The sequence below is a fragment of the Dermacentor albipictus genome, chromosome 8 (genome assembly GCF_038994185.2).
Source record: "Dermacentor albipictus isolate Rhodes 1998 colony chromosome 8, USDA_Dalb.pri_finalv2, whole genome shotgun sequence".
Classification (NCBI taxonomy): Eukaryota; Metazoa; Arthropoda; class Arachnida; order Ixodida; family Ixodidae; genus Dermacentor; species Dermacentor albipictus.
The window spans coordinates 74,271,431-74,292,709 of record NC_091828.1 but is presented as its reverse complement, the minus strand read 5'-3'; the positions used below and the strand labels follow the sequence as shown (position 1 = coordinate 74,292,709).

The 21,279-nt window shown below is 45.7% G+C and overlaps 1 protein-coding gene across 1 annotated transcript in view; it reads right to left on the bottom strand.

The window, feature by feature from the left end:
• Positions 1-19,668, bottom strand: part of LOC135920874 (BTB/POZ domain-containing protein 6-B-like) — a 38,009-nt gene extending 18,341 nt beyond the window's left edge. Inside the window, exons 1-3 of the mRNA XM_065455126.1 lie at positions 19,310-19,668; positions 12,459-12,559; positions 6,463-6,683 (exon numbers count right to left, since the gene is read on the bottom strand). Coding sequence (XP_065311198.1) covers positions 6,463-6,683; positions 12,459-12,559; positions 19,310-19,316 — 329 coding nt within the window. The 5' untranslated portion in view covers positions 19,317-19,668. The remainder of the gene's footprint in view (positions 1-6,462; positions 6,684-12,458; positions 12,560-19,309) is intronic.
• Positions 19,669-21,279: the final 1,611 nt, after the last annotated feature.

The window sequence follows — 21,279 nt, the reverse complement described above, 5'->3', positions numbered from 1 at the left end:
GAATCGGTTGGCGCAGAACAGGGGTATTTGGACGTCGCAGGGATAGGCCTTCGCCTGCAGTGGATATCAAATATGCTTATGCTACTGATTATGATATAACAAAAAGTCACTGTATATAATGCGTCAAACAAGGCAAATAAACATGTTGCGCAATCACAGATTCACAGAATCCGAAGCCCTTCCCTCCCTCCTTGTTTTCCCCCCGATTGTATCGCGCGCGACGGAAGGCGGCGCGCTTCCTCCCCGCTTTTGTTTCCCTTGCGCACACCAGATTGAGCCACCATCGTCGGCTCACCAATGCCACCCCTCCCTCACACTCCTCCCCCCCCCCCCCCACCCACGCTATCACTTGCACATACAACATGCGGCGCTCGGTCACGATGTTATCGCCCTTGGACTTTGTACGGAACGCGACAGCGACGGCAGGAATGAGCCTAGAGTGTCCATATTATTGCAATCGCAATAATATAAGAAATGTATCCGGAAACTGAAGTCTCCCGTGGCCCATTACTTTCTGCAAAAGAAGAAGTAACGAAATCGAACTTTCACCATGAGACAATTCGCTGGGCGGCAACAATGCCTTTTTTTTCTTTTGTGGGGCGGGGACGCGGAAATAACAAAAAACTCAAAAGGAAAGCATATTGGCCACACTCGAATGCCTACTTTCGGCACCTAATGTGGCTGCTGAAAAAAATATCGAATAAAATGTGAGGAGCTTGGTCCACAGAGAACCATACCCATGCTGCTCGGTATCCTACACCAGCGGGACAAGAAGACTTTTTGGAGTGGTGGCGCTCAGTCAAACGCATTGTGGCGAGCTACCATTGTTTCCTTTTCTCGTCTGCTAGCCAGAAAGCGCCCTAATCTTTGCCAGTCTAAAGCCCACTCGGATAGAGAAAAACGAATGCGCACTGAAGTGCGCCGCGTGGTGGTCGGGGCAACACGAGAAACACGCATGCGCTCTGGCTGGCTCTGGCAGCCCGCGGGTAGGGTAGCGAGAACAACAAAAAGAAAAAAAAATGGAGAGGTTCAGTGTGTCCTCGTGAATAAAAGTCAAAGTTGAAAAATAAACGAGAACGTAGTTACCTTTGCTGGTATTAGTACCTTGACATGGATGCCTTGGCGCAGGTGAAAAAAAAAATAGATATTTTCTGTGACATAACGGCACAAATGAACCACCAGAACGCTTCGTCTCATCGGACCTTGCTGCGTGCCTTGTCAGCTTCTCTGATAGTGCGTTAATTTGGTCTGTCTCGTATGGTCGAATGTACGAATTTAGACAAGTCAATGCACCTTTGGCGTCAAATGTTTATAACAGCATTAAACTCACAAAGTTCTGAAATTGAAAGTCTAAAGCACGCCTTTGGAAATGTCAATGCACCTTTCGCATCAAAAGTTCATGCGTAGAGCGTCTGTAAATTTCGGGGCATTTGCTTCCGTGACAATGCATGATGGCAGATTATTCCACTCTATCGCGATGCGAGGTATAAATGACTGACCACATGCGAGGAAACGACACATGATGCATTTGGCTTTGCAAGAATGATTCTGACAGGGAAAAATGGCTGAGGGTTCACACATGAACTGGTTATGAAGAGATACGTGAGAGTAAAACTTGTGCAATAGTATTAAACGAGATGTATTACGACAAAGGGCCAAGGCTTCAAGCTCGGCGCTATTTTAATACTGTTACTATAGTTTCTCGTGAATAATCTGAAAAGATGAAGCGTACAGCACGGTTCTTCAGGGCTTCTAAGTCAGTTATTTGGTATGTCTCGTGCGGATCCCATATGGCTGACGCGTACACTATTTTAGGGCGTATTAGTGTTTTGTACGCCAATTTGCGTAAGTGCACGGGAGCATGTTTGGGGTTATATTTAGGGAAACCAAACGAACTGTTTGCAGATGCGAGGATATGGTTAATGTGATTATTCTACGTCAAGCTAGGGGTTAGGTGTACACCAAAATATTTGTAGCTGAAAACTTGTTCAATAAGGCTGTCGTTTAAGATGTAAGATGTTGAAGTTTGGGGTGCCTGATTAGTAAGACATGAATTTAGTTTTAGCAAGATTTAGGGGCATTAGCCAGGTTGAACACCATACGTTTATAGTGTTTAGGTCAGATCGAAGAACGTTATGATCTCAGTTAGAGTGAATATCACGATATATCACGCAGTCATCAGCAAATAGTCTGATATTGAATTTGATACCGTATGGTAGGTAATTAATATAAATTAGAAAAAGTAGAGGCCCAAGCACGCTTCCCTTTGGTACACCAGATGTTACGGTGACTAGAGATGAGTTATGATTGTTAACCGATGCAAATTGCATCCTGTTAGACCTATGGGCCCCGGGTGCCAGACGACCTAGCTACGCCACTGCTTGGGGCTCTATTTTTTAGAATTGTTTTATTTAAGCCAATATTGTCAGCGGAGGATGAGATCTTAAGATCAGTAAGGAGAGAATAAATTCCAGAATCGGTAATTATTTCCTGCATAATCGAGTCAGTGTGAGTCATGGTGGCTAACGGTTCCAAACATTCACGCGCGAATACCGATGAAAATGTTTCGTTCAGTAGTTGGGAACAATCTGTCAGTTATCCCTGCGCCGTCATGATCAGTAAGGACGATGTCAGGATTATGCTTGAGATTAATGACACGCCAAAAGCGCCGAAGCTTAGCTGTTAACATCGATGACACGTCCCGTTTATAGAATTGTCTGCGCTTGGCTTTGAGTAAACGTTGGTATTCTGTGTCACATGCTTTGTACCCACGCCACGACTCAGATGATTTATTTCGGTCAGCTTGCCTGAATAATCTTTTTTCTTTTTATTTAGGCGACGAAGGTTCTGTGAAAACCAAGGAGCAGTGTTATTGGATTTTATTGAAATGATCGGGATGCATTTATCTATGAGATTAGTAAGTGCGTTTTAAAGTAATAACCAGTTTTCTTCTATTCTCCGCGGCAAGTAATCTCTCAGAAAGTCGACAGGAAAAACTGATAGTGAATTGTTAACACGATCAAAGTTAGCTCTTTTCTAACACCTATTCTGCTTGCTGATAATTTGCCTTTTGATAGGTGAAGGAACGGAGCGACCAGCTAAAACATTATGATCAGGTAGACCACTAATGCGAGTTATTTCAGAACAAATATCTGGATTGTTCATTAGGAGCAAATCAAGAATATTAGAAGAATGCGCAGAACATCGTGTCTGGCTTGAAATTAACTGGGCTAGACTAAAATCGAGACAACCCTGGAGTAACGCATGGGACTCTGACTGTGTGCTATAGGTTGATTGCGTGGACCATGCTATGTCTGCGAAATTCCCCAGTCACCAAAAGTGATTACATTAGAATGTGGAAACTCATGAGTAAGTTCGATAAAAGTGAGATGAAATTCTGCTGTGAACCCATGAGTGAGGTCCGGTGGGCTATAAAAGACACCAATAACTACGTTACTTGAGCTGAATTTAAAACAAGCGACTACACATACAGGAAAAGTGCTAATAACCACTGGCACTACAATATAATGTGTTTACTGCAAGGAGGGCACCACCATCTCGGCGATTTTTCCTATCGCATATGTTATGCGATACGTATACGTTTTCATTAGGAATAGCATCGTTCAACCAAGTTTCAGTTGATACTATTACTGTTGCCGATTTTGAGTCGATTACTGAAGATGGTGCGACATTTTTAGAAATAATGCTTCTATTGTTAGTGTATAGAAAGCAACAACCGTCCTCAATACTAATTGTACTATTTGTTAATGTTTGTGGAAGCTTAGGTGAAGTTGAAAGGTTGGCGCCGTGTCAAACTGGAGACAAAACCGGGGAAACTATCTTCGCACAATTTGCTTGAGTGTCCCATACGTTCACTTCCTTGTTAATTTTTAGTTTGTTAAAGACAAGGCTTACACGGCCTTTTTCTTTCTTTGTGGTTTTTGAGAACTGCCATAATTTACGTCTTTTATCGCGAACCGCCTCGGAGTAATCACGAGAAATTCCAAAGTCAGTATCTTTCAGCATGTGGTCATTCTAAGCACCGTTTCAATTTCTTTTTCATTGAAAATTTTCATCATAACTAGTCGAGTACGTTCAATTGAAGATCGTCCAAGGCGATGTGCACGTGCGATTGCAGCTGTTGATACTCCTAGTTGGTCTTTGCAGAATTTTGTTACTATCTTCTCGGGCGTTTCCCAAGTTTCCGAATCGCCCGTACCTTTTTTGCCATAAAAGAAGATTAGAGTGCCTCGAGCGGTTTTGCAAATCGTCCGTATTGTGGTGCATCATCGATTTCGCAATGTTCACGCTGAAATGTGTTTTGGAGAGTGCAAAATACATTCTAGACAAAATCTAGAATGATTTCCGGCGCCGGGGGTTGCTTTGTTCGGCGGTGCATGAAAGCACGAAAAATTTCGGGGAAAGGGCTGAAGCCTTTGTGGCGTTTGGGCCAGGAATGCACCAAGCCCACCGAGGAGTAGGATTGAAGGAAAAAGAGCGCAGATCCCACGCACTGTGGGAATCGACGTGCGCGAAGCTTTGTGCTGTTTGCTTCGATTGACGATAATTAGCAGTGATGTTGAAGGCGAATGTTTAATTTTTTTCAACGTTCAGTCCAACGCGATAGTGCTGAGCTGACGTTAAAGGTCACCTTGCGTGCACCCCTGCCGTTTGTCTGCGTAGCGCGCAGAACACACAGGATGAGGCGTTTGCTTGACGCATTGTAGTGCGCCATATTTTATAACCTCCGAGAGGGTTGAGTATTGTCATTGCCTCACATGGCACATCGCATCGCAGCAGAAGTATTAAACTTTAACTAAATTATGGGGTTGTACATGTCAACACTACAATCTGATTATGCGGCACGCTGTAGTGGCGGACTCCGCATTAATTTGACACCATGGTGTGCCTTAGCGTGTCCGTAAATCTAAGTGCATGACCGTTTTTTATTCCGCCCCCATCGAAATGCGGCTCCCGCTGTCTGGAACAAATTCGCGACTTCGAGCAATGACACAGCCGCAAGGCTACCGCGGCCGGCATAGAAGTGTAGATTCGACGTGCCCACGCTTCCGTGGTGTCGCGTAGACTGTGTGGTGCGCTTTAATGAATGCAGCGCCTTTGCTGCACGTCCTGCGTAAGTTGTCCGCTTGACATATTTGCATGGTGTTTATTTTTCAGAAATAGCACTTAAATTTATCCCGTTTCCCCGCAACCACTGTCGTCTCTATTATAGTAGCGTTTCCTTGCCTTCTCACGTCATCTTTTCTCGGTCGCCCCCCTCCCTTCCCGCTGAATGAGAACTGCGAGCGAAGTGTGGCAAGAACGTTATTCACTCGTTTAGTGACTGGGTCCGTTCAGTGTGTGCAGATGGCGAGGATTGAAGTTCATGGGGCCACCGACACCACTCGCCTCCCATCCCTTGCTCGTCCACACAGGATGTAACTTTTCGTGACAGCGACTTCTCACGCCCAACCCTAGCTCCCTCCTTAGCCTTGCGTCTGCTATTAATTCCTAGCGTGCTTGCGTATACCCCCTCTTGCGTCATAACGCAATGTGGCCAATAGCTGAGCAGCAGCCAAGACAGCTATTTCGAGGGAACGAACGAAATTAATTTGTGAAAAAATCTAACTAACTCACAAGCCTGATATTTTCAAGATATGAGTGAAGCGTGCAGAAGAACGCACTCAGCAAATTTGATTGCGATACGTTGACCTCGAAATATCACCGGCCGTCACCCAGCAGCGGGCAGCCAGCACGGTGCGAGAGCGAGGTGCACAGAGCCGCATATCAGAGCGAAGTTATATGCGTGTCGAAAAGGCTCGGCAACGTTACACTGGCACGCAAACATTTTTGCTATGCGCAAAGAAACTGCTTCTTGCCAGAAGCTCCGAGTACACAGGGCCGGAGAGATCAGTGAACGACCACCTTCTATTCTTTTCGGAAAGGGGCAGTGCCCGGCTATTCTACGAAAAGTCTGGTTCAGCATATATTCATAATTAGTGACGTCGTGGCCTTACGCGGTTTTGTGATGTCGCGACAGACGAACATGTTGTGTACCGAAAACACTTCCACCAATTGCAGAAGGCTAATTGGCGTAGAACCTTAAGGAAGTGTTTTCCTTTATTCGGCCAAATGAGGCAAAATAATTTTTCGTGGTTTTCGCAACGTCTCGTGGCAAGCTGGTGAAGTGGGCGTTACCCCGAAATTGCTTGACAGATCGTGGGAGGTTAATGAAGAAAATGGAATAGAAGCTGATTAGAATAGCTTTAAGTTTTAGCACCCATGCTATGCGACTGCGTCGCGGTGAGTAAGCTCCGGTATACAGTATGACCACCATTAGCAGAGCAGCGGTAAGCGGTGGGCCAATCAGCAGATGTCCGCTGGTCGGATTTGGCCCTGGATCTGGATTTGTAGACTTGTGCTCTCAAGCAAAGAAGTACAACAAAAAAGAGGGAACTTTACCGCAAGAGGCCACGGACGCCCTCTGGGTGCAAGTCAGTGATGACTATGCGATCCTCCTTGGCGAAGTCGCCATAAAACATGGCCTTGAACACGTCACTCCGCAAAGCCAGGATCATCTTATGCGCCTTGAAGGTTTCACGCTGGTCTGGGAAATGCCCGCATTCAACATAGAACTCCACATCAGCAAGGTCGCCGGACTCGAGAGACTCGGATAACGGGACCTGCAAAAAAAAATGGAAAAGGAAAACGAGAGGAGTAAAGATGACGCCGGCGACGTCGCCTAATTTCGAAGCGATAGATGCAGCAATCACCTCGAGAAGTATGAGTGGTTCACTCTCGCGTGTGACGTCAGCCGGGAAACTTCGCTGAAGAGCAGCGTATTCGCTCGCTGCTTGACAGCTGTTTATCCTTTCGAGGAAGACATCTAGCTCAGTTCCGCTTAGTTTTCTACAGCTTGATTTTGGGTTGTTGCAGTGATACCCTGCAGAATGTTAGATTTAGTTTCATAACTCACTATACGATATTAGCTGGCATAATTCTGCAGCAGCGGTATCCATACAAAAATGACTTCCTCAGTGCGAAATATTAGGTTAGGTGCAACAAAACAAGTGAAGCTTGTTCATATATATATATCAGTGCAAGAACTCATAAAACCCTAGTTAGTAGTCTTTAGTCTACTTCGTTTATTAACTACGTGAAAAAGAGCAGTCGTTACCCGTACATGGGAGACATACTAATATATAGTTTTTTTTAATTTCAATTACTATAAAGTACGTGCCGACCGGACTATTCTGACTGAGTTTTTGTAACGACGAGACGACTGCCGGCAAATTTCTCTAGTAGAGTGCATGGATAGTTATAATAAAATATAGCTTGTAAACCGCCGAAAACCAGTGAACAAAACAGTGATGAGTGGACGTGTGCCGCAGTGCTGATGTGGACATGGCGGGAAAGTTAAATAATTATATTTTTTTCTACCTCGCCGCTAGCTGCGTCATATTAACACTTTAAACGTCACTGCAGGACAAATTTTGTTTCTTCCCCCCATGATCAGGTAACTATTACGGTGGAGGCCACCTATGGTGGGGCTGAGTGCGGCCGTAGAATCTTAAAAGTTATTTGCGATGAATGCAGGGTCTAGATACGCCTAGGGCTGATAGCTCGGTGTGCGCTGTGTGGTCGCCGCATTCTTAGCGTTGACGAGAGAGGCGGCACGAAGGACAATCCGCTCACTGCTGCTGCCGCTCTTCCTCACGCCCCGCCCATATTTTGACAGCGAGTGTCCGCGGTCATGGAGTGAGATGTGTTTATGTTTGCTCGAGCGCGAGTGACACCATGCTTGTTTATTTACTTTGCAAGCGAATGTTTACGAGCTTTTACGGCTCGTAAATCGGCCATCCTTGCTTCGTATAGGTTTCTAATAATTTGCTATCGCAATAAACGCTTCGCCTTTCGGGCGAAACTGGCACAATTTTTTTTTACAGACCTCAGGTCACACTATCCCGATGTTCTTGCCCTCGTTACCACACGACCTGTGACGCTAATACCACGTGATATCGACGCACTGCATCGGCTGTGATAGATACCTCAGCAATTTGCGACCTTCTACCGTCTCCTGGCGCATCCATTCCCATTCCGCAGCTTTACCGCCGCTGCAACTACTCTTCATCCCAAGTAAACTGTGACGCTTTGTTTTCTGCATTTTACTAGGTCATTGCTGTGCCTCTCCTCTTCCGCGGTGACTTTTTACATGCTTCGCATGATGCCTTGCGTCGATACGAACCGCGAAGACCGTCCACTGTCACAGACAGTGCTATTGGAATATAATTTGCAAGTCCTTAATGTTTGTTAAGTCTGGAGCTCCAGTTCAGATGCTGAAACCTTCGCTAATTGATTACTGCCGCTGCGAAAGATGCCTCGGAACTAGGAAAGACAAACAAACAAATAGATAATTCCCAGATATAAGCACGAGCGTTGTTCCTGCTTATGTCCTGGTGTTCCCAAGCACTCTAACCATGTCTTATCTCGGCCAAGTGGTAACTCTGATATGCTGGCTGCATCTGGTCAAGAAGTCATCCTCTTAGTGCTATGTGCTTCATGCTTGGTAGTTGACGGCCGCCGGCACGATGCGCACCGACTCCTTTGTCTCTGTAACGTGCGAGGAAGCTAGACGCTATACCACTTGCCTTTCATATCATCATGGCCTTCTTTCCCATGAGCTTTCACATGATTTGTGACTGGGCTCCAAGTTGTCGCGTGACGCTCCCTCTTAGTTTTTTCCTTTCCTCGACGTACGACCACGGTAACATAGCGCCGAAAAATCGAACATGAGTTTTATAGATAACTTATATAAAGCCGGAATTGACAACGAAGGAATAAACCCTTAACAACGTTTGTCAATGGACAGTCAGTAGACGAACATTATATCAAAACAGATACACATCTTAATATTTCTCAACATACTGCTATAGATTGTCTAAACGAAAATGAAGAGATAAAACCAATAAATTATTACCGCCCCATAAAGAAAAGAAAAAAATACAATCGTCAGCATATCTCCATTTCATACCTGTGTCGCACGGGCACCCGCAAACTCCTTTTTACTCCGTCTTCTTTACCTATAGGGAGATGTGTTCGGTGCCCCACGGTCGTCCTTTCGCCAAGGAAGTTTAATGGAGATTTTGGTCGAGAGAGATTGCCGATCTCCCTCGGCGGCTGACGCGTGTACCCTCGTGCCCATACTGGTTGTTGTAAAACGGAGAATTAACAAATTATTTGCATTAAAATTACTCATGCCCGTGCTTATGACATTTCTATTGAACTAAATAAAAGTTCAACCGCATTTCAGCAACGGTTATACTTGCCGGCTGTGGCCAAACACTCTCGACTTCAGCCGCTTGGAGCCACGTTTTTCTCGTCTTTCATGAACCCGACAGATGCGGGTCGATTCAGCTTGTTGGACTGGAATATGCATGTCCAGTTCGTGTAAACACTTACTGGTTGGACTGAATAAAGCGTCGAATCGAGCTCAGTCATCCCGAATACGCTAGAATTATCCAGCTTGAAGGGTTTTTAGTGCGCAAACGCGGACGGATCCGGCCCGCCTTAGGCCCGCCAGCGCCAAGACTTGGGCGGGATCACCTTGACATCGTGATTTAGGCGCCGGCAGGGGGAATAGTATCAGGACAAGGCCAAGACAATTTAAGCCCTGTACATTGCAACCTCATAGGGGTGATGGAACTTATGACGACGGCAGCGGGAGCCAGAAGCACAGTGTGAACACGATTATGTCTCGGCTCGACGCTGTGTGCAGTCGTTGTCCCGACTCGTCAGGAGCGAGGTCATGTAAACGCGGCCACGTCGGGTTTAATCAGCCCTATGCTTGACTCGGTCCTTTCGCGTCGGGTTCATGTAAACGTAGCCTTTGTCGTGCTAGTCGGGCAGTTGTCGTTGTGGTCACTGATGACCGACGCCGGCACAGTACATAAAATAAAAGGAAAGCTGACGAGGCCACCGTGCACGAAATGTTGTGTTTTGAGTATATATAGCTCGCACTGGTTCGGATCACAGATAGCAGAGCCTACTCACCAGACCACAAAAAAACGCACGGATAAGTACAGGGTGGCTGGAGTGGCTGTCAGCTCTGCTATGTTTACCGAGCGCACTTTTACTCTTGACGAGTTGTATGTTTTTGCATCAAATATATTAAGTAATCTGTGTTTCATGGAAGGAGCGTTAATCATTCGGGGCGAGCTCCGCCACTGGAAAAGCTGGCGCCACCATCGGCGTGAGGTGGCATGAGGGATCATGTGGACACAACGGCCGCATCGGCTGCTTCTGAAGCGCCGAAGCGAGCTGAAAACGAAAGTTTAAAGTCCGAGCTGCGCTGCGGTTCTGATTAATTGGTGAGGCTTTCTCCCCTTGAGTGTCAGCTTGACAACATTTGAAAGCACTATAATAGGCAGTGGCTGCCTTTGGGGGCGTGCAGCATGGTAGGCTAGTGCTCGGTGCCGCAGTGGCGGACGTACGCAACGGAACCCGATGTCAACCTACACACGTAGCCGCAGGACAAGAAGCTGTATGAAGCTTGGCTCGCGAAACTTAGAACCGGCAGACATCTATCGGCAACAACTCGAGTGTGGAGCAAGCACAGGCGCGAGGAAGATTTCTAATACGGAGCCGGGTCTGCGATTTTCTGTGAGTAGCAGAAAGCACGCACCGAGATGCTAGCCCGCGCGCGCTGCCCGGCTATTGTCATGAAGTTTTGGCCTATGAACTTGCTTATCCTGGATACTGGCAAGTTCACTGGAATGGAGAGGGAGCGGTAAGAAGCACATAAAATGAGGCATGACATATGCTCACACTTGTGTAGCACCCAACAATGAAATGTACTGGGTTAAATAAATGAAGCAGCCGGTAATTGCTCGCTGAGAAGACCGACAAACATACAGTGCGAGGCAACTTGAGAAATAATGGTATTTAAACGTCCAAGACTTTAGAAAAAAAAGATTCAGTGATAGCGATGGGACATACAAAATCGCCCTGGTAGGTGTAGAAAGCCGTATTTATGAAGAAATTATATTTGAGCATCTCTGGTAGCTTCCATGCAACACTGGTTGCTTGTGTGCTGTCAAATGCTCAGATGCTGCTGCCTAAAGTTCAGGGCACGATGCGAGAACGCGCCCGCAGCGAAAGGGAAACATTAAAAAAATATGGGGCTTTACGTGTCAAAACCACTTTGATAATGAGGCACGCCGTAATCGAGGACTCCTGAAATTTCGACCACCTGGGGTTCTTTAACGTGCACCTAAATCTAAGTACACGGGTGTTTTCGCATTTCGCCCCCATCGAAATGCGGCCGCCGTGGCCGGCATTCGATCCCGCTACCTCGTGTTCAGCAGCCTAACACCATAGCCACTGAGCAACCATGGCGGATGAAAGGGCCCATTGCGCGCGTACATGCATGGATGGAGGCTCGCAGTCAGTCACCGCGAACCCGTCTTGCCCCATTGAGGCCTCATACTGTTATACTCCATTTAGTTATACAGACAGCCCACTATAAGAACACATTTCACATGGTTTGCTCACAGCGTTTGCCTACCTTTCACGCAAGAAGTCTGTTCTGGAGACTCCATCGCGGCGACCGCGCGCAGTGGCGTTCACTGTACGTATTCGGTAAAGAGAGCGTCTGTGAACTATTGTGTGCTTTCAGTTTGCACAAGATTATTATTTCGGCAGTAAAACAATCCCTCGTTTTGAGGGTACCTACATAAATGTCCAGGAGGTCTGCTGCGTGGTGTTTTTATTGAGCGCCGTAAGCGAAACCTGTGAGGAGGACGCCGCGTGATCCCTCATACTACGCAAGGGAGGCGCTTCCGACAAATGGGACTCCGTAAGTCCTCACCCCCAACAATAGCTCAGAGCGTAATTAGAAGTTACATATTTGTACTCGTACAAAAACCAAACACCGCCGAACGCGCGTCTGGCGGCTTCTTTTATAGACTCAGTATTGGCCGTGTAACACGACCACAACTTCTTTGAAGACAAACTCCCTTAGGAAGTCTGGCGCTCGCTTATCCTAAAGGAGATCGCGAGTGCGCGTGTGATACGCGTATTACCGAGATTGAAATGCATCATCCTTAACCTTTCTTTGTCATTAGGCTGATTACAGTTGACCACTAAACCAGAGGGGGCATGTTACCATCCTGGGACCTCCTGCCATGTTTTCACAGCGGCGTCAATTATCTTCTCCGTTTATGCCATTTTTTCGTTCACCAAAGTTCTGTTTGCATTATTTACTTCAGCGCTTCCCGCAGCTAAAGTATAATCATTACTAAAGCTACACAAGTTCATTTACAGCCATAATGCGTACTGAATATTCCAGCGATGATGTTGGTAAAAGAGGTACTTTGGGCATGTTGACGCACTAACCTAATTGTTGACGCGTTTAGCTTGATTTAACGTGTTGCTTTTGTGTGTCAAACCAAGCGGGTTACCTCTGAACTACGTTCATCAGTCTGCGTCGAAACATGTCGGCAGTACTTCTGGCGGCATCGAATGCACTGCTTGCTCCTGGTCCCACATTGATAGCAGTGTTCTAGAAAGGAAACCAAAGGAAAAACAAATTTATCAAGGCAACATTCTGTTTTATGGAAGCCATAGTCACGAAAAACACGCAAATAAATACGTAACACTAAACACTCAGGCATTTTGTGCGCGGCATTTGTATATACTTATCTCACCACGCGTTTCACAAGGCACCACCGGTGCTGCATATGATGACAATTGTTGTAGGCCCTAGGGGACTAATGTACCAGCCATGTAAAATGAACATAGATGGTCCTGTTGTTGTGGCTTTATTTGAGATAAGGGTAGAAATTAAAGAAAATTCACAGCAGCAGCGACAATGAGGAGATTTATACCCCTCCCCTTCGCTTACCCCCCAAATTCGAGAGCAGATGCAGCGGGAAAGCTGTGTGTGCTTTAGCACGGTTTGCCACTGTAGAACTGGAGTAGGGTATGATGATGATAAGGCTTTCCCCTTTGTATTGGGTGCGCGCAACTTTTGCACCCTAGCCAGTACATAAAAGAACTTGAAAGAAAACTGAAAATTAGAAGAAAACTGAGGACCGCATTCTCTCTAGCGTCTCCGAAGCTGGCCTGTTGGGTCAGCCAGTACCACTGGCGTAGTCTCTCTTTGGTTGTCGCCACTACCGTGGACGCCGCCACGCTGTCGTGTAACTCGAAGCTTAACGCTTATGGAAGAGTGGTGTCCTCAGAGTGAGTCCTCATGCTCGGCAGATGGCACTTAGCTACGTTGGGGATTAAAACCCCTCAATCTTACAAAAGCAGCGCCATTATTAGATCTTTCCACCACCTCGCTTTCACCGCGTTTCCTCCTTGCTGCCTCCTGTCGCCCAGCCTCCTCCGCTCCCCCATTTGCTAATCCGTGCCACCTGGAAGCACACCGTTGCGGTTTTGTATATTATCTTCTCAACTCTATATCATTGCTATATCAACTAATTGATATATCAACGCTATATCAATGCTATATCAACGATTGCTATATCAACTAATTTGCTATAGCAATCGACGCTTCTCCTTTCCGGCGAAAGTGCAATAGTTTGTGACCCCTGGCGAGCGCAACGCACAAAGAAAAGAAGCGTGGAGACAGGCCTTGCTACTTGATTACTGAATATGTCTGAGTTTCAGCTAGAACAGTTTTGCATATTCTTCAGTGATGCGTTACCAAATATAGCCATCAATTGCCAATTTGAAATAATTTATGAAATGCTCATCAGTCAGAGCACAAAACCTCAAATACATGTACGTGTAGATACATGTACATGACCATTCCTTCGATGTTTGTATTATTGTTTTGCCCTACCCCCTTATGTAATACTCCACATGGAACCCTTAAGGGAATAATAAATGATGAACGATGTTGATGAGATGATAAGTGCACTCTAGCCTAGAAAATAACTAATTATTGTTGCTCCGCATTGAAAATGAAAAAAAGATTAATTCTTAAACTTTGATTGTTTTGTCCATATTTTAGCACCTATATAAATTTGTAATTTCTTTACGGGCAGTATCTTCATAGAAACCTTGTATAAAATTTCGTTTAAAGATACAGCTAACTTCATCTTGTTATGTTGAACAGTTTTGTCGAAACTGCAGTACAAAGGAGGCGATATAAGACACCGTTTTTTGTTTACACTATTTTGATTGTCGTTATTTAACGCTTCAGGTTAGGCAATAACACTAAGTGTCATTGCAAAGCGCAGACAGTAAGCCTTCCACTGCAATGTAATATCCGTCCAATGAACGCAGAAAACACAGTGCGTTCGGAAACAATGAATATTGGAGCGTGTGCCGCCGGAGTCGGACATCCACCTTAAAAAAGTGCTTGCGTATGGGTCCATGCTGTGCGCGGTTGTGAGTGCGTTTGACTTTTTTTCGAATATGCTCGAATTGTTTCACAGAAGCTGTTTTGCCACGGAAGTGCTCGCACCTGCAGCAGGCGTGTGGCATAAAAGCGACCGTATTGAGGAACTTTTTTTTCTGCTCCACAAAAAGTTAGCACATTATCGACGCTTTTTCAAGGCTCATTGAGGCTTGTGAATGCAGTCGTTTAGCTGCAATGTATGCCCGCATATATTGATTTGGTTTGTGGCGTTCAACGTTTTTAACGTCCCGAAGCGACTAATGCTATGAGGCAGGCCGCAGTGCATGGCTCCGGATAACATTAAGCAGGCCTCCCACTCGTCCATGGCCAGGATCGCACTGACTAGGCGAGCGCGGCGCTCCTCTGAAGCCTGCGAATCCTCCCGCCGCGCCGCAGAAATCTGTTTCGAGCGGCGGGAGCGGCGAGGTTCGGGCAAGTTGGAATTTTATCGCAGCGGCAGAGCCGCAGCACCGCTTCCGAACAGCCCGCCTCGACACGTGACCAGTGGAGGACTAGTGCGGGAACGCCTGCGCACAGGACGATGCTTATTTACTTGCTACACGGGCAAGTACGGGCAACTTGCCAAGAGAGCTTTTCAAAGAATTGTTAATAGCTAAGCGCAAGATATGTATCTTTAAAATAAAAATTTGAGAGGCAGGGACAAAGCAATCCTTATGTTGGTAGTCGCAAACTGCCGAAACTGGCTGAAAATCCCGTCTTTTTCGCCAGCAACATTGATATTGGCAGCGGCGGAAAACGCGCGGAGGCAATGCATGCGAAACGAAACCTCGCGAAAAGCTTCGCAGCGCCGCGCCGCTGTTCGCTCCATTCGCTCAATCGCTTGCATGTGAAACAGGCTTTAGCCAGCACGGCGAGTGACTTAGTCAGGCGCCGACTCAGCTGCGGAGAGCGCATGCGCTAAGCCGGCGGCGGTTAGCGCACGCGGCGGCGCCGAAGTACGCCACCATAGCCGGAGCTAGCCGCGGCGAGTCACATAATGCGTTGCCAAGGCTACGGCGCAGCTGCGGTCAAATGAAGGGCAAATTCGCAGCGAAGGCGAAACTCGGCTCGATGAGGTTAGTAAAGCTTTCGCTTTACAAAGCGACCCACGACTTCTATGACATACCGCGCCCGTGCGAGAATTACGGAACGCTAATGAGGAATTTGCCCACGGGCTTCCTCCATTTCTCCTCTATTCCGGCTGCTGTCAGACAGGCGCGTGCGCAGTATTGGAGGGATGAGCAGCAGCTATATATATATATATATATATATATATATATATATATATATATATATATATATATATATATATATATATATATATATATATATTGTCGCGAAGCACTTTAAGCAGTAAGCGTTCGCGACTAGAACGTTGGAGCAGCGAGAGGTAGTGTAGCCGACCGAGCACCGAAACAAGGTTGTTCATTCTCGTCGTCGTTGTCTCTCTCCTAGCCACAGCCCCGCTGCACCCTACTTTACAGTGCAATATATATATATATATATATATATATATATATATATATATATATATATATATATATATATATATATATATATATATATATATTTTATTCATAAGAACACTGATCAGAAACATAACGACGACACATAATAAAGGTCTTTAAATACAGCTTGCTAATAGGCAACAATGAACAATTTCGATAGCTTATGTGACTTGAAAGAACTTAATAACGTGAAATTCAAAACAACTGCATCACAATAAGCTAGTTTTACACAAGTAGAAATAATTTTATCGGGGCTGACAGCTTTTGTCTGTAGCTTAAGCGTTTAGGAAAATGTGTAAAATATTTTCCTTACCGTTTTTATTAAGGCTTTCTTGCAAAACAAGAATATACTCATTGTGGCACACCCACCCATACCTTCATTTGCCTAAACTGCCCCGACTCATGCCGCACCAAGGTTAACCGGTACTCTGGGTGACTCTGGAGGCGTACGTTATGCAAAATTAAGAGTAGAAAGAATCGCACTGATCTTAACACGCTTCTTGTTTGACGTCAGCTATTAGCCAATAACAGCCGCGTATGGAAATCTACTTTGTTATGAAAAAGGTACAGAAATTCCAAGTATTGTCTACAAATGCGTAGGAATCGTTTCTTTGACTTCGTTTTTGCTTAGTTTTGCTTACTTGCTTTTCCTAGCTTATGGGCGTCTACCCATGGCCTTTCCGGTGCCAAAGCATGCTGAGGCTTTCGTAGACGATTGTCATATTTTCTCGCCGCATCCGGCCCCTTCAATGCAATCGCACCATTTGAGCCGGAATGCCGGACACGAGCACTGCTCGACGGACGGAGCAGAGCGGTCGAAAGGGAACACCAGCTGCCGCAGTAGCCGGTGAGGCGTTGCATGAGAGGAGAGTGCATCGTCGCGATGCGCTGTCACCCTCGCTGTCGCTTTCGCAAGCGTGTGCTCGTCAAGTTTCGCCCTTTATTTCATCCCAGACGCCAGCGCCCGTTTATCCACTGACGGAACGATTTCGCTACCCACGGGTGTACAGCCGCGGCCACGTCTGTGTAGAGCACGCGAGCAGACGGCCTTGCTCTGCGGGGCGACACCGTGCGACAGGTGCGGGATTTGACGCACTGTGCCCAGGAGCATGCGCGGCCTAATAGACATGCAGGTCGGTTCACGCTGCTTTAAACCAGAAATTATGTTGGTAAACGCACGTGTTTTGCCGGTTGTGCGCATTACCCGAGGGCGCCACCTTACTACGCGCGATGACAAGGGAATTGCGCACGTGGGTAATAGCGTGGGCGATTCTGTCAGGGCACTTGATATGAAAAACTATGTCTTCACCAATCCCAGATAATGTTATCTGGGATTGGTGAATCAAATGACAACATCGCACGCGTGCTGCCTATATTAGACATAGAAGTCAAACCTTTTCGCAGAATTTATTCGCACTGGCTCCCCGACTCACAGCGGATGAGCGACGCGCAATTGCTATTATGGGGCGCACAATGACGCTGTTGTTGGCGTTATCATTTTTTCGTATCACCGCGTAATCGGAACGGCCAGAAAGCACGCATAGTTTGTCGTGAGAGTCGGGCGCGTGTTATCAGCTGAAACGCGTAATCTTTTGGCATGGCGATACCGAGAGCGCCCTGAGGAAGCGTACATAAAAGCGTAACTGCCCGTTTCAACGTTGCCACTCGTGCAATGCAGTTCTGCATGTATATTATAGGCCGCGCATGCTCCTGGGCACAGTGCGTCAGACCCCGCAACTGCCGCACGCTGTCGCCCCGCAGAGCAAGGCCATCTGCTCGCGCGCTCTACACAGACGTGGCCGCGGCTGTACCTTTCTCTATGGGTGTAAGGTCGCGCTCGCGTTTAGCTCACGCTGCGCGCGGGACGTCTCTTGTTTGCGAAGGCGCCTCTTCAGAAGACTATAAATTACTATTGCGTTGTTAACTGCCACAACAGCACTGTAAACACGAAAGGGTGGATGTCAGCAGTGAAATTCTATCTTCAACTTGGCCCATCCCAAAATTTAAATTGGCCAACTCAAAAATTTCAACTTGGCACGCGCCTAAATTTCACGTTTGCCGATCTCCAAATTCAACTTGTCCCAACTCCATATTTCAAGTGGGTGCATCCCTAAATTTAAGTATCGCTTAAAAGCTACTAATCATATACATTTACATTATCATAAAGATTAAATATCTGCAAATTACCCATTTTTGTGCAGATAGATACAAGGCATTACAATTTTCGCGTGAGAGGGCTGGCGAGCTCGCCGAAGAATCGTTAGGTATTTTAAAGTTAAATGCTATATTACTAAAATTTTAAAGCCGAATGCGAGAACCAACTGAATGGCTTGGCTAGAGCATATAAACAGTATATGTCATGACATACTTTACTATGGTAGCGTCTTAGTGAGCACAAACTTAACATATTCGTAGGTTCTAGAGCAGCTGCAGCGGCCGATTTCCAAAGGAAGCGGAATGCAACAAGGGCTCGTCTTATCGTTAAGTGTTTGTCAGCCTTGATATTGCGCTATTTCGAGAGAGAACATTGACTTAGCTTTCTTAACTGAAAAACCAACCTAACACTACTGCTAGCAAATTTAAAGTATGGTTTAAAACAGACTGTCACGAGATCATGTTTTTCAGTTGAAAATGAATGCACGCTCTAGGCAAAATATACGTCGACATGCTGCGTAACCATACCAGGACCTGCAGTACAAAAGCAACTTCAATTAAATTTGGTCCTGGCCTTTCATGCGTTAGGGCCACATCAATAAGACATCAGTGGTTCAGCTAAATGACAAGACATAGCTTAACAATATTTCAATGAAAAGTTTCGTGCAATTCCAACCCTGTCCACTAAAACTGAGAATATATTTCAGTGGACACTTAACATTCAATACTGGCGTTCAGGGTAGCTTCAACAATGCTTGAATAGGCTCGATTTTGACGTTAAACATTGCTTCAAGTATATTTCATTGTTCTTTCAAAGTTGTTATTCATGACAGTTTTAATAATAAATAAGTTACTTCTGAAACTGAACATTCTAAATAATGTTTCAGCGAAATTGTAATGTCATTTGTAATGACATTTGTTGACATTAACTAATTACTTTTTAAGAACTAGTGTACAAGATGTTTGTTGTGTGGGTGTACCCAATCAGTGATTTCATTCTCTATTTTAGTATGCCTAACAATCAACAATAGGCCAAACCATCGCCTTATTAATTACAGTTACCTGTTATCGCTTCCATATGACAAGTATGCGGACGACCGGGCTCCGCTTTCAGAACGCATGCTTGGGCGTGTGGCCATAGCGAGGAGAGAAGCCCGAGTGCCCGCAACGTTTCATTCGGTAGCACCGCTGTTGCGCCGACGGAAAAGCCTAATGAAAAGCATCGCTGGCCACTTACCACCCATTGTTTAGCTCCAGCGCTGTCCAAAAGTGTTGGAGTGCAGTGCAGTGCGGGGGCGGCCGCTGTAGTACGCGTTCTACTGATGACCTTTGGTCATATAGATATAAGGATCTCAATGCGCCTTAGTGTTTCCGGTAACGCCACCGTAACTGAATGGCACTCGGTGAACAGCGTCTCCACAAGGGCGAAGTCGAAAAATCTGGCAGGGCTGCGCTATACGACGCGCATATACTTGCGGTTCTTTCCCGTATTCGAGTTGTGTCTGCAGTTCTACAGACTGCAGTGCAAGGGCTCAACTGCCGCCGCATTTGTTCGCTCGTCTTTATCGTGCGCCGGAACGAGTCGACATGTTCCCGATATATGCGAAAACGGCGGCGATAAGGGCAGCGCGGCGGATCGGTACGAAGTACTTGCGTAGTTTCCCAGGTGCTTGTGCATGTTCGCGAGTGCCGAGACCAAAGGGCGTCATTCCCGTAAAATATTTCGAGAACGAAAATCGGCAAACTGGCAGACGCACGTGCCATACTTTCTAGGTGGAGGACAGCGGTGCTAATACTCCTAAATTGACAGAGTTATGTTTGGGTAACTTCGGCGCCTGGACTGGGGGGTTCCGACCACCCCTCTTTAATATACCGTCCTGTCAAATAAAGTTTATATATATATATATATATATATATATATATATATATATATATATATATATATATATATATATATATATATATATATATTTATATACACATATATACATATATATAAATTTATCAAATATGAACCAACCAGGCCCACAGAAAGTTCTTCTGAATAGACGCTGCCCTCCTTTACAAATATTTTGTGACTGTGGGGCAAAATAAACGTAGCTAGTGCTCAAGTGCAAGCGAAAAAAAAAGAAAAACCCGATCAGTTGACTTCAGCTATTCCTACGACATTGAAATCAGTTATGCAACAGTCTATTCCCACACTGAAGACCATCTATTTATTATCTATTGGTTTTTATTTTTGTATATGTGTGAGTGGGGGAGCGAGAGCCTTGCGGTTAGAGTGTTCATCCGCGGGGTGCGATCATAGAATGTTGCATTAATTCAATGCAAGATTTGTAAAAAAAGAAATGTTTGGAAATATATTTAAATTGTAATGATAAAGTTTTAGATGTTAGTGAAAGAGTGCTGTGGAAATGGATAATATGCAACTTCATCTGATTTGTGCTGCACAGAACTTTAATTCCGTAATGCGTGCTGTAGAATTATAATACATGCACGGGCTTGTGGGGTATTCAGACACTCCGTATGTATATCAGGACATAAAACCGAAACTGGACTGAAAATCGAAAACTGCCAAAAAAGAACAATTTTTGCATGAACCAGAACTGAACTGGAACATTAGGAATTGCTTCACTCCAGAGCGTAAGCACAAAGAAAATATAACTTCTTTGGGTGCACGTGGGCTGCCTTCTCTGGAGCTTCTCATCCATGCAGTACCTGCACCTGAGGCTCAACGATGAATCCCCATTTGCAAACTCACAGCAGCTTGTCGTGGTTTTAAAATTATGGGGTTTTACCTGCCAAAACCACTTTCTGATTATGAGGCACGCTGTAGTGGAGGACTCCGGAAATTTGGACCACCTGGGGTTCTTTAACATGCACCTAAATCTAAATACACGGGTGTTTTCGCATTTCGCCCCCATTGAAATACGGCCGCGGTGGCCGGGATTCGATCCCGCGACCTCGTACTCAGCAGCCTAACCCCATAGCCACTGAGCAACCATTGCGAGTTTGTCGTGGTTTTAGAAGTTATACCGCTACTATGGTACGATTTTCAACGTCTCGCCAAAGGGAGGCAAATGTGTTCATAATAAGATCGTGAAAGTCTAAAATTGATGAACGTCAAATGACTTTAAGTTAAGATGCAAAGCTTGTCGGTTCCTTCGCTGAACCTGAAAAAAGCGCAATACAAATGACTTACTGCTT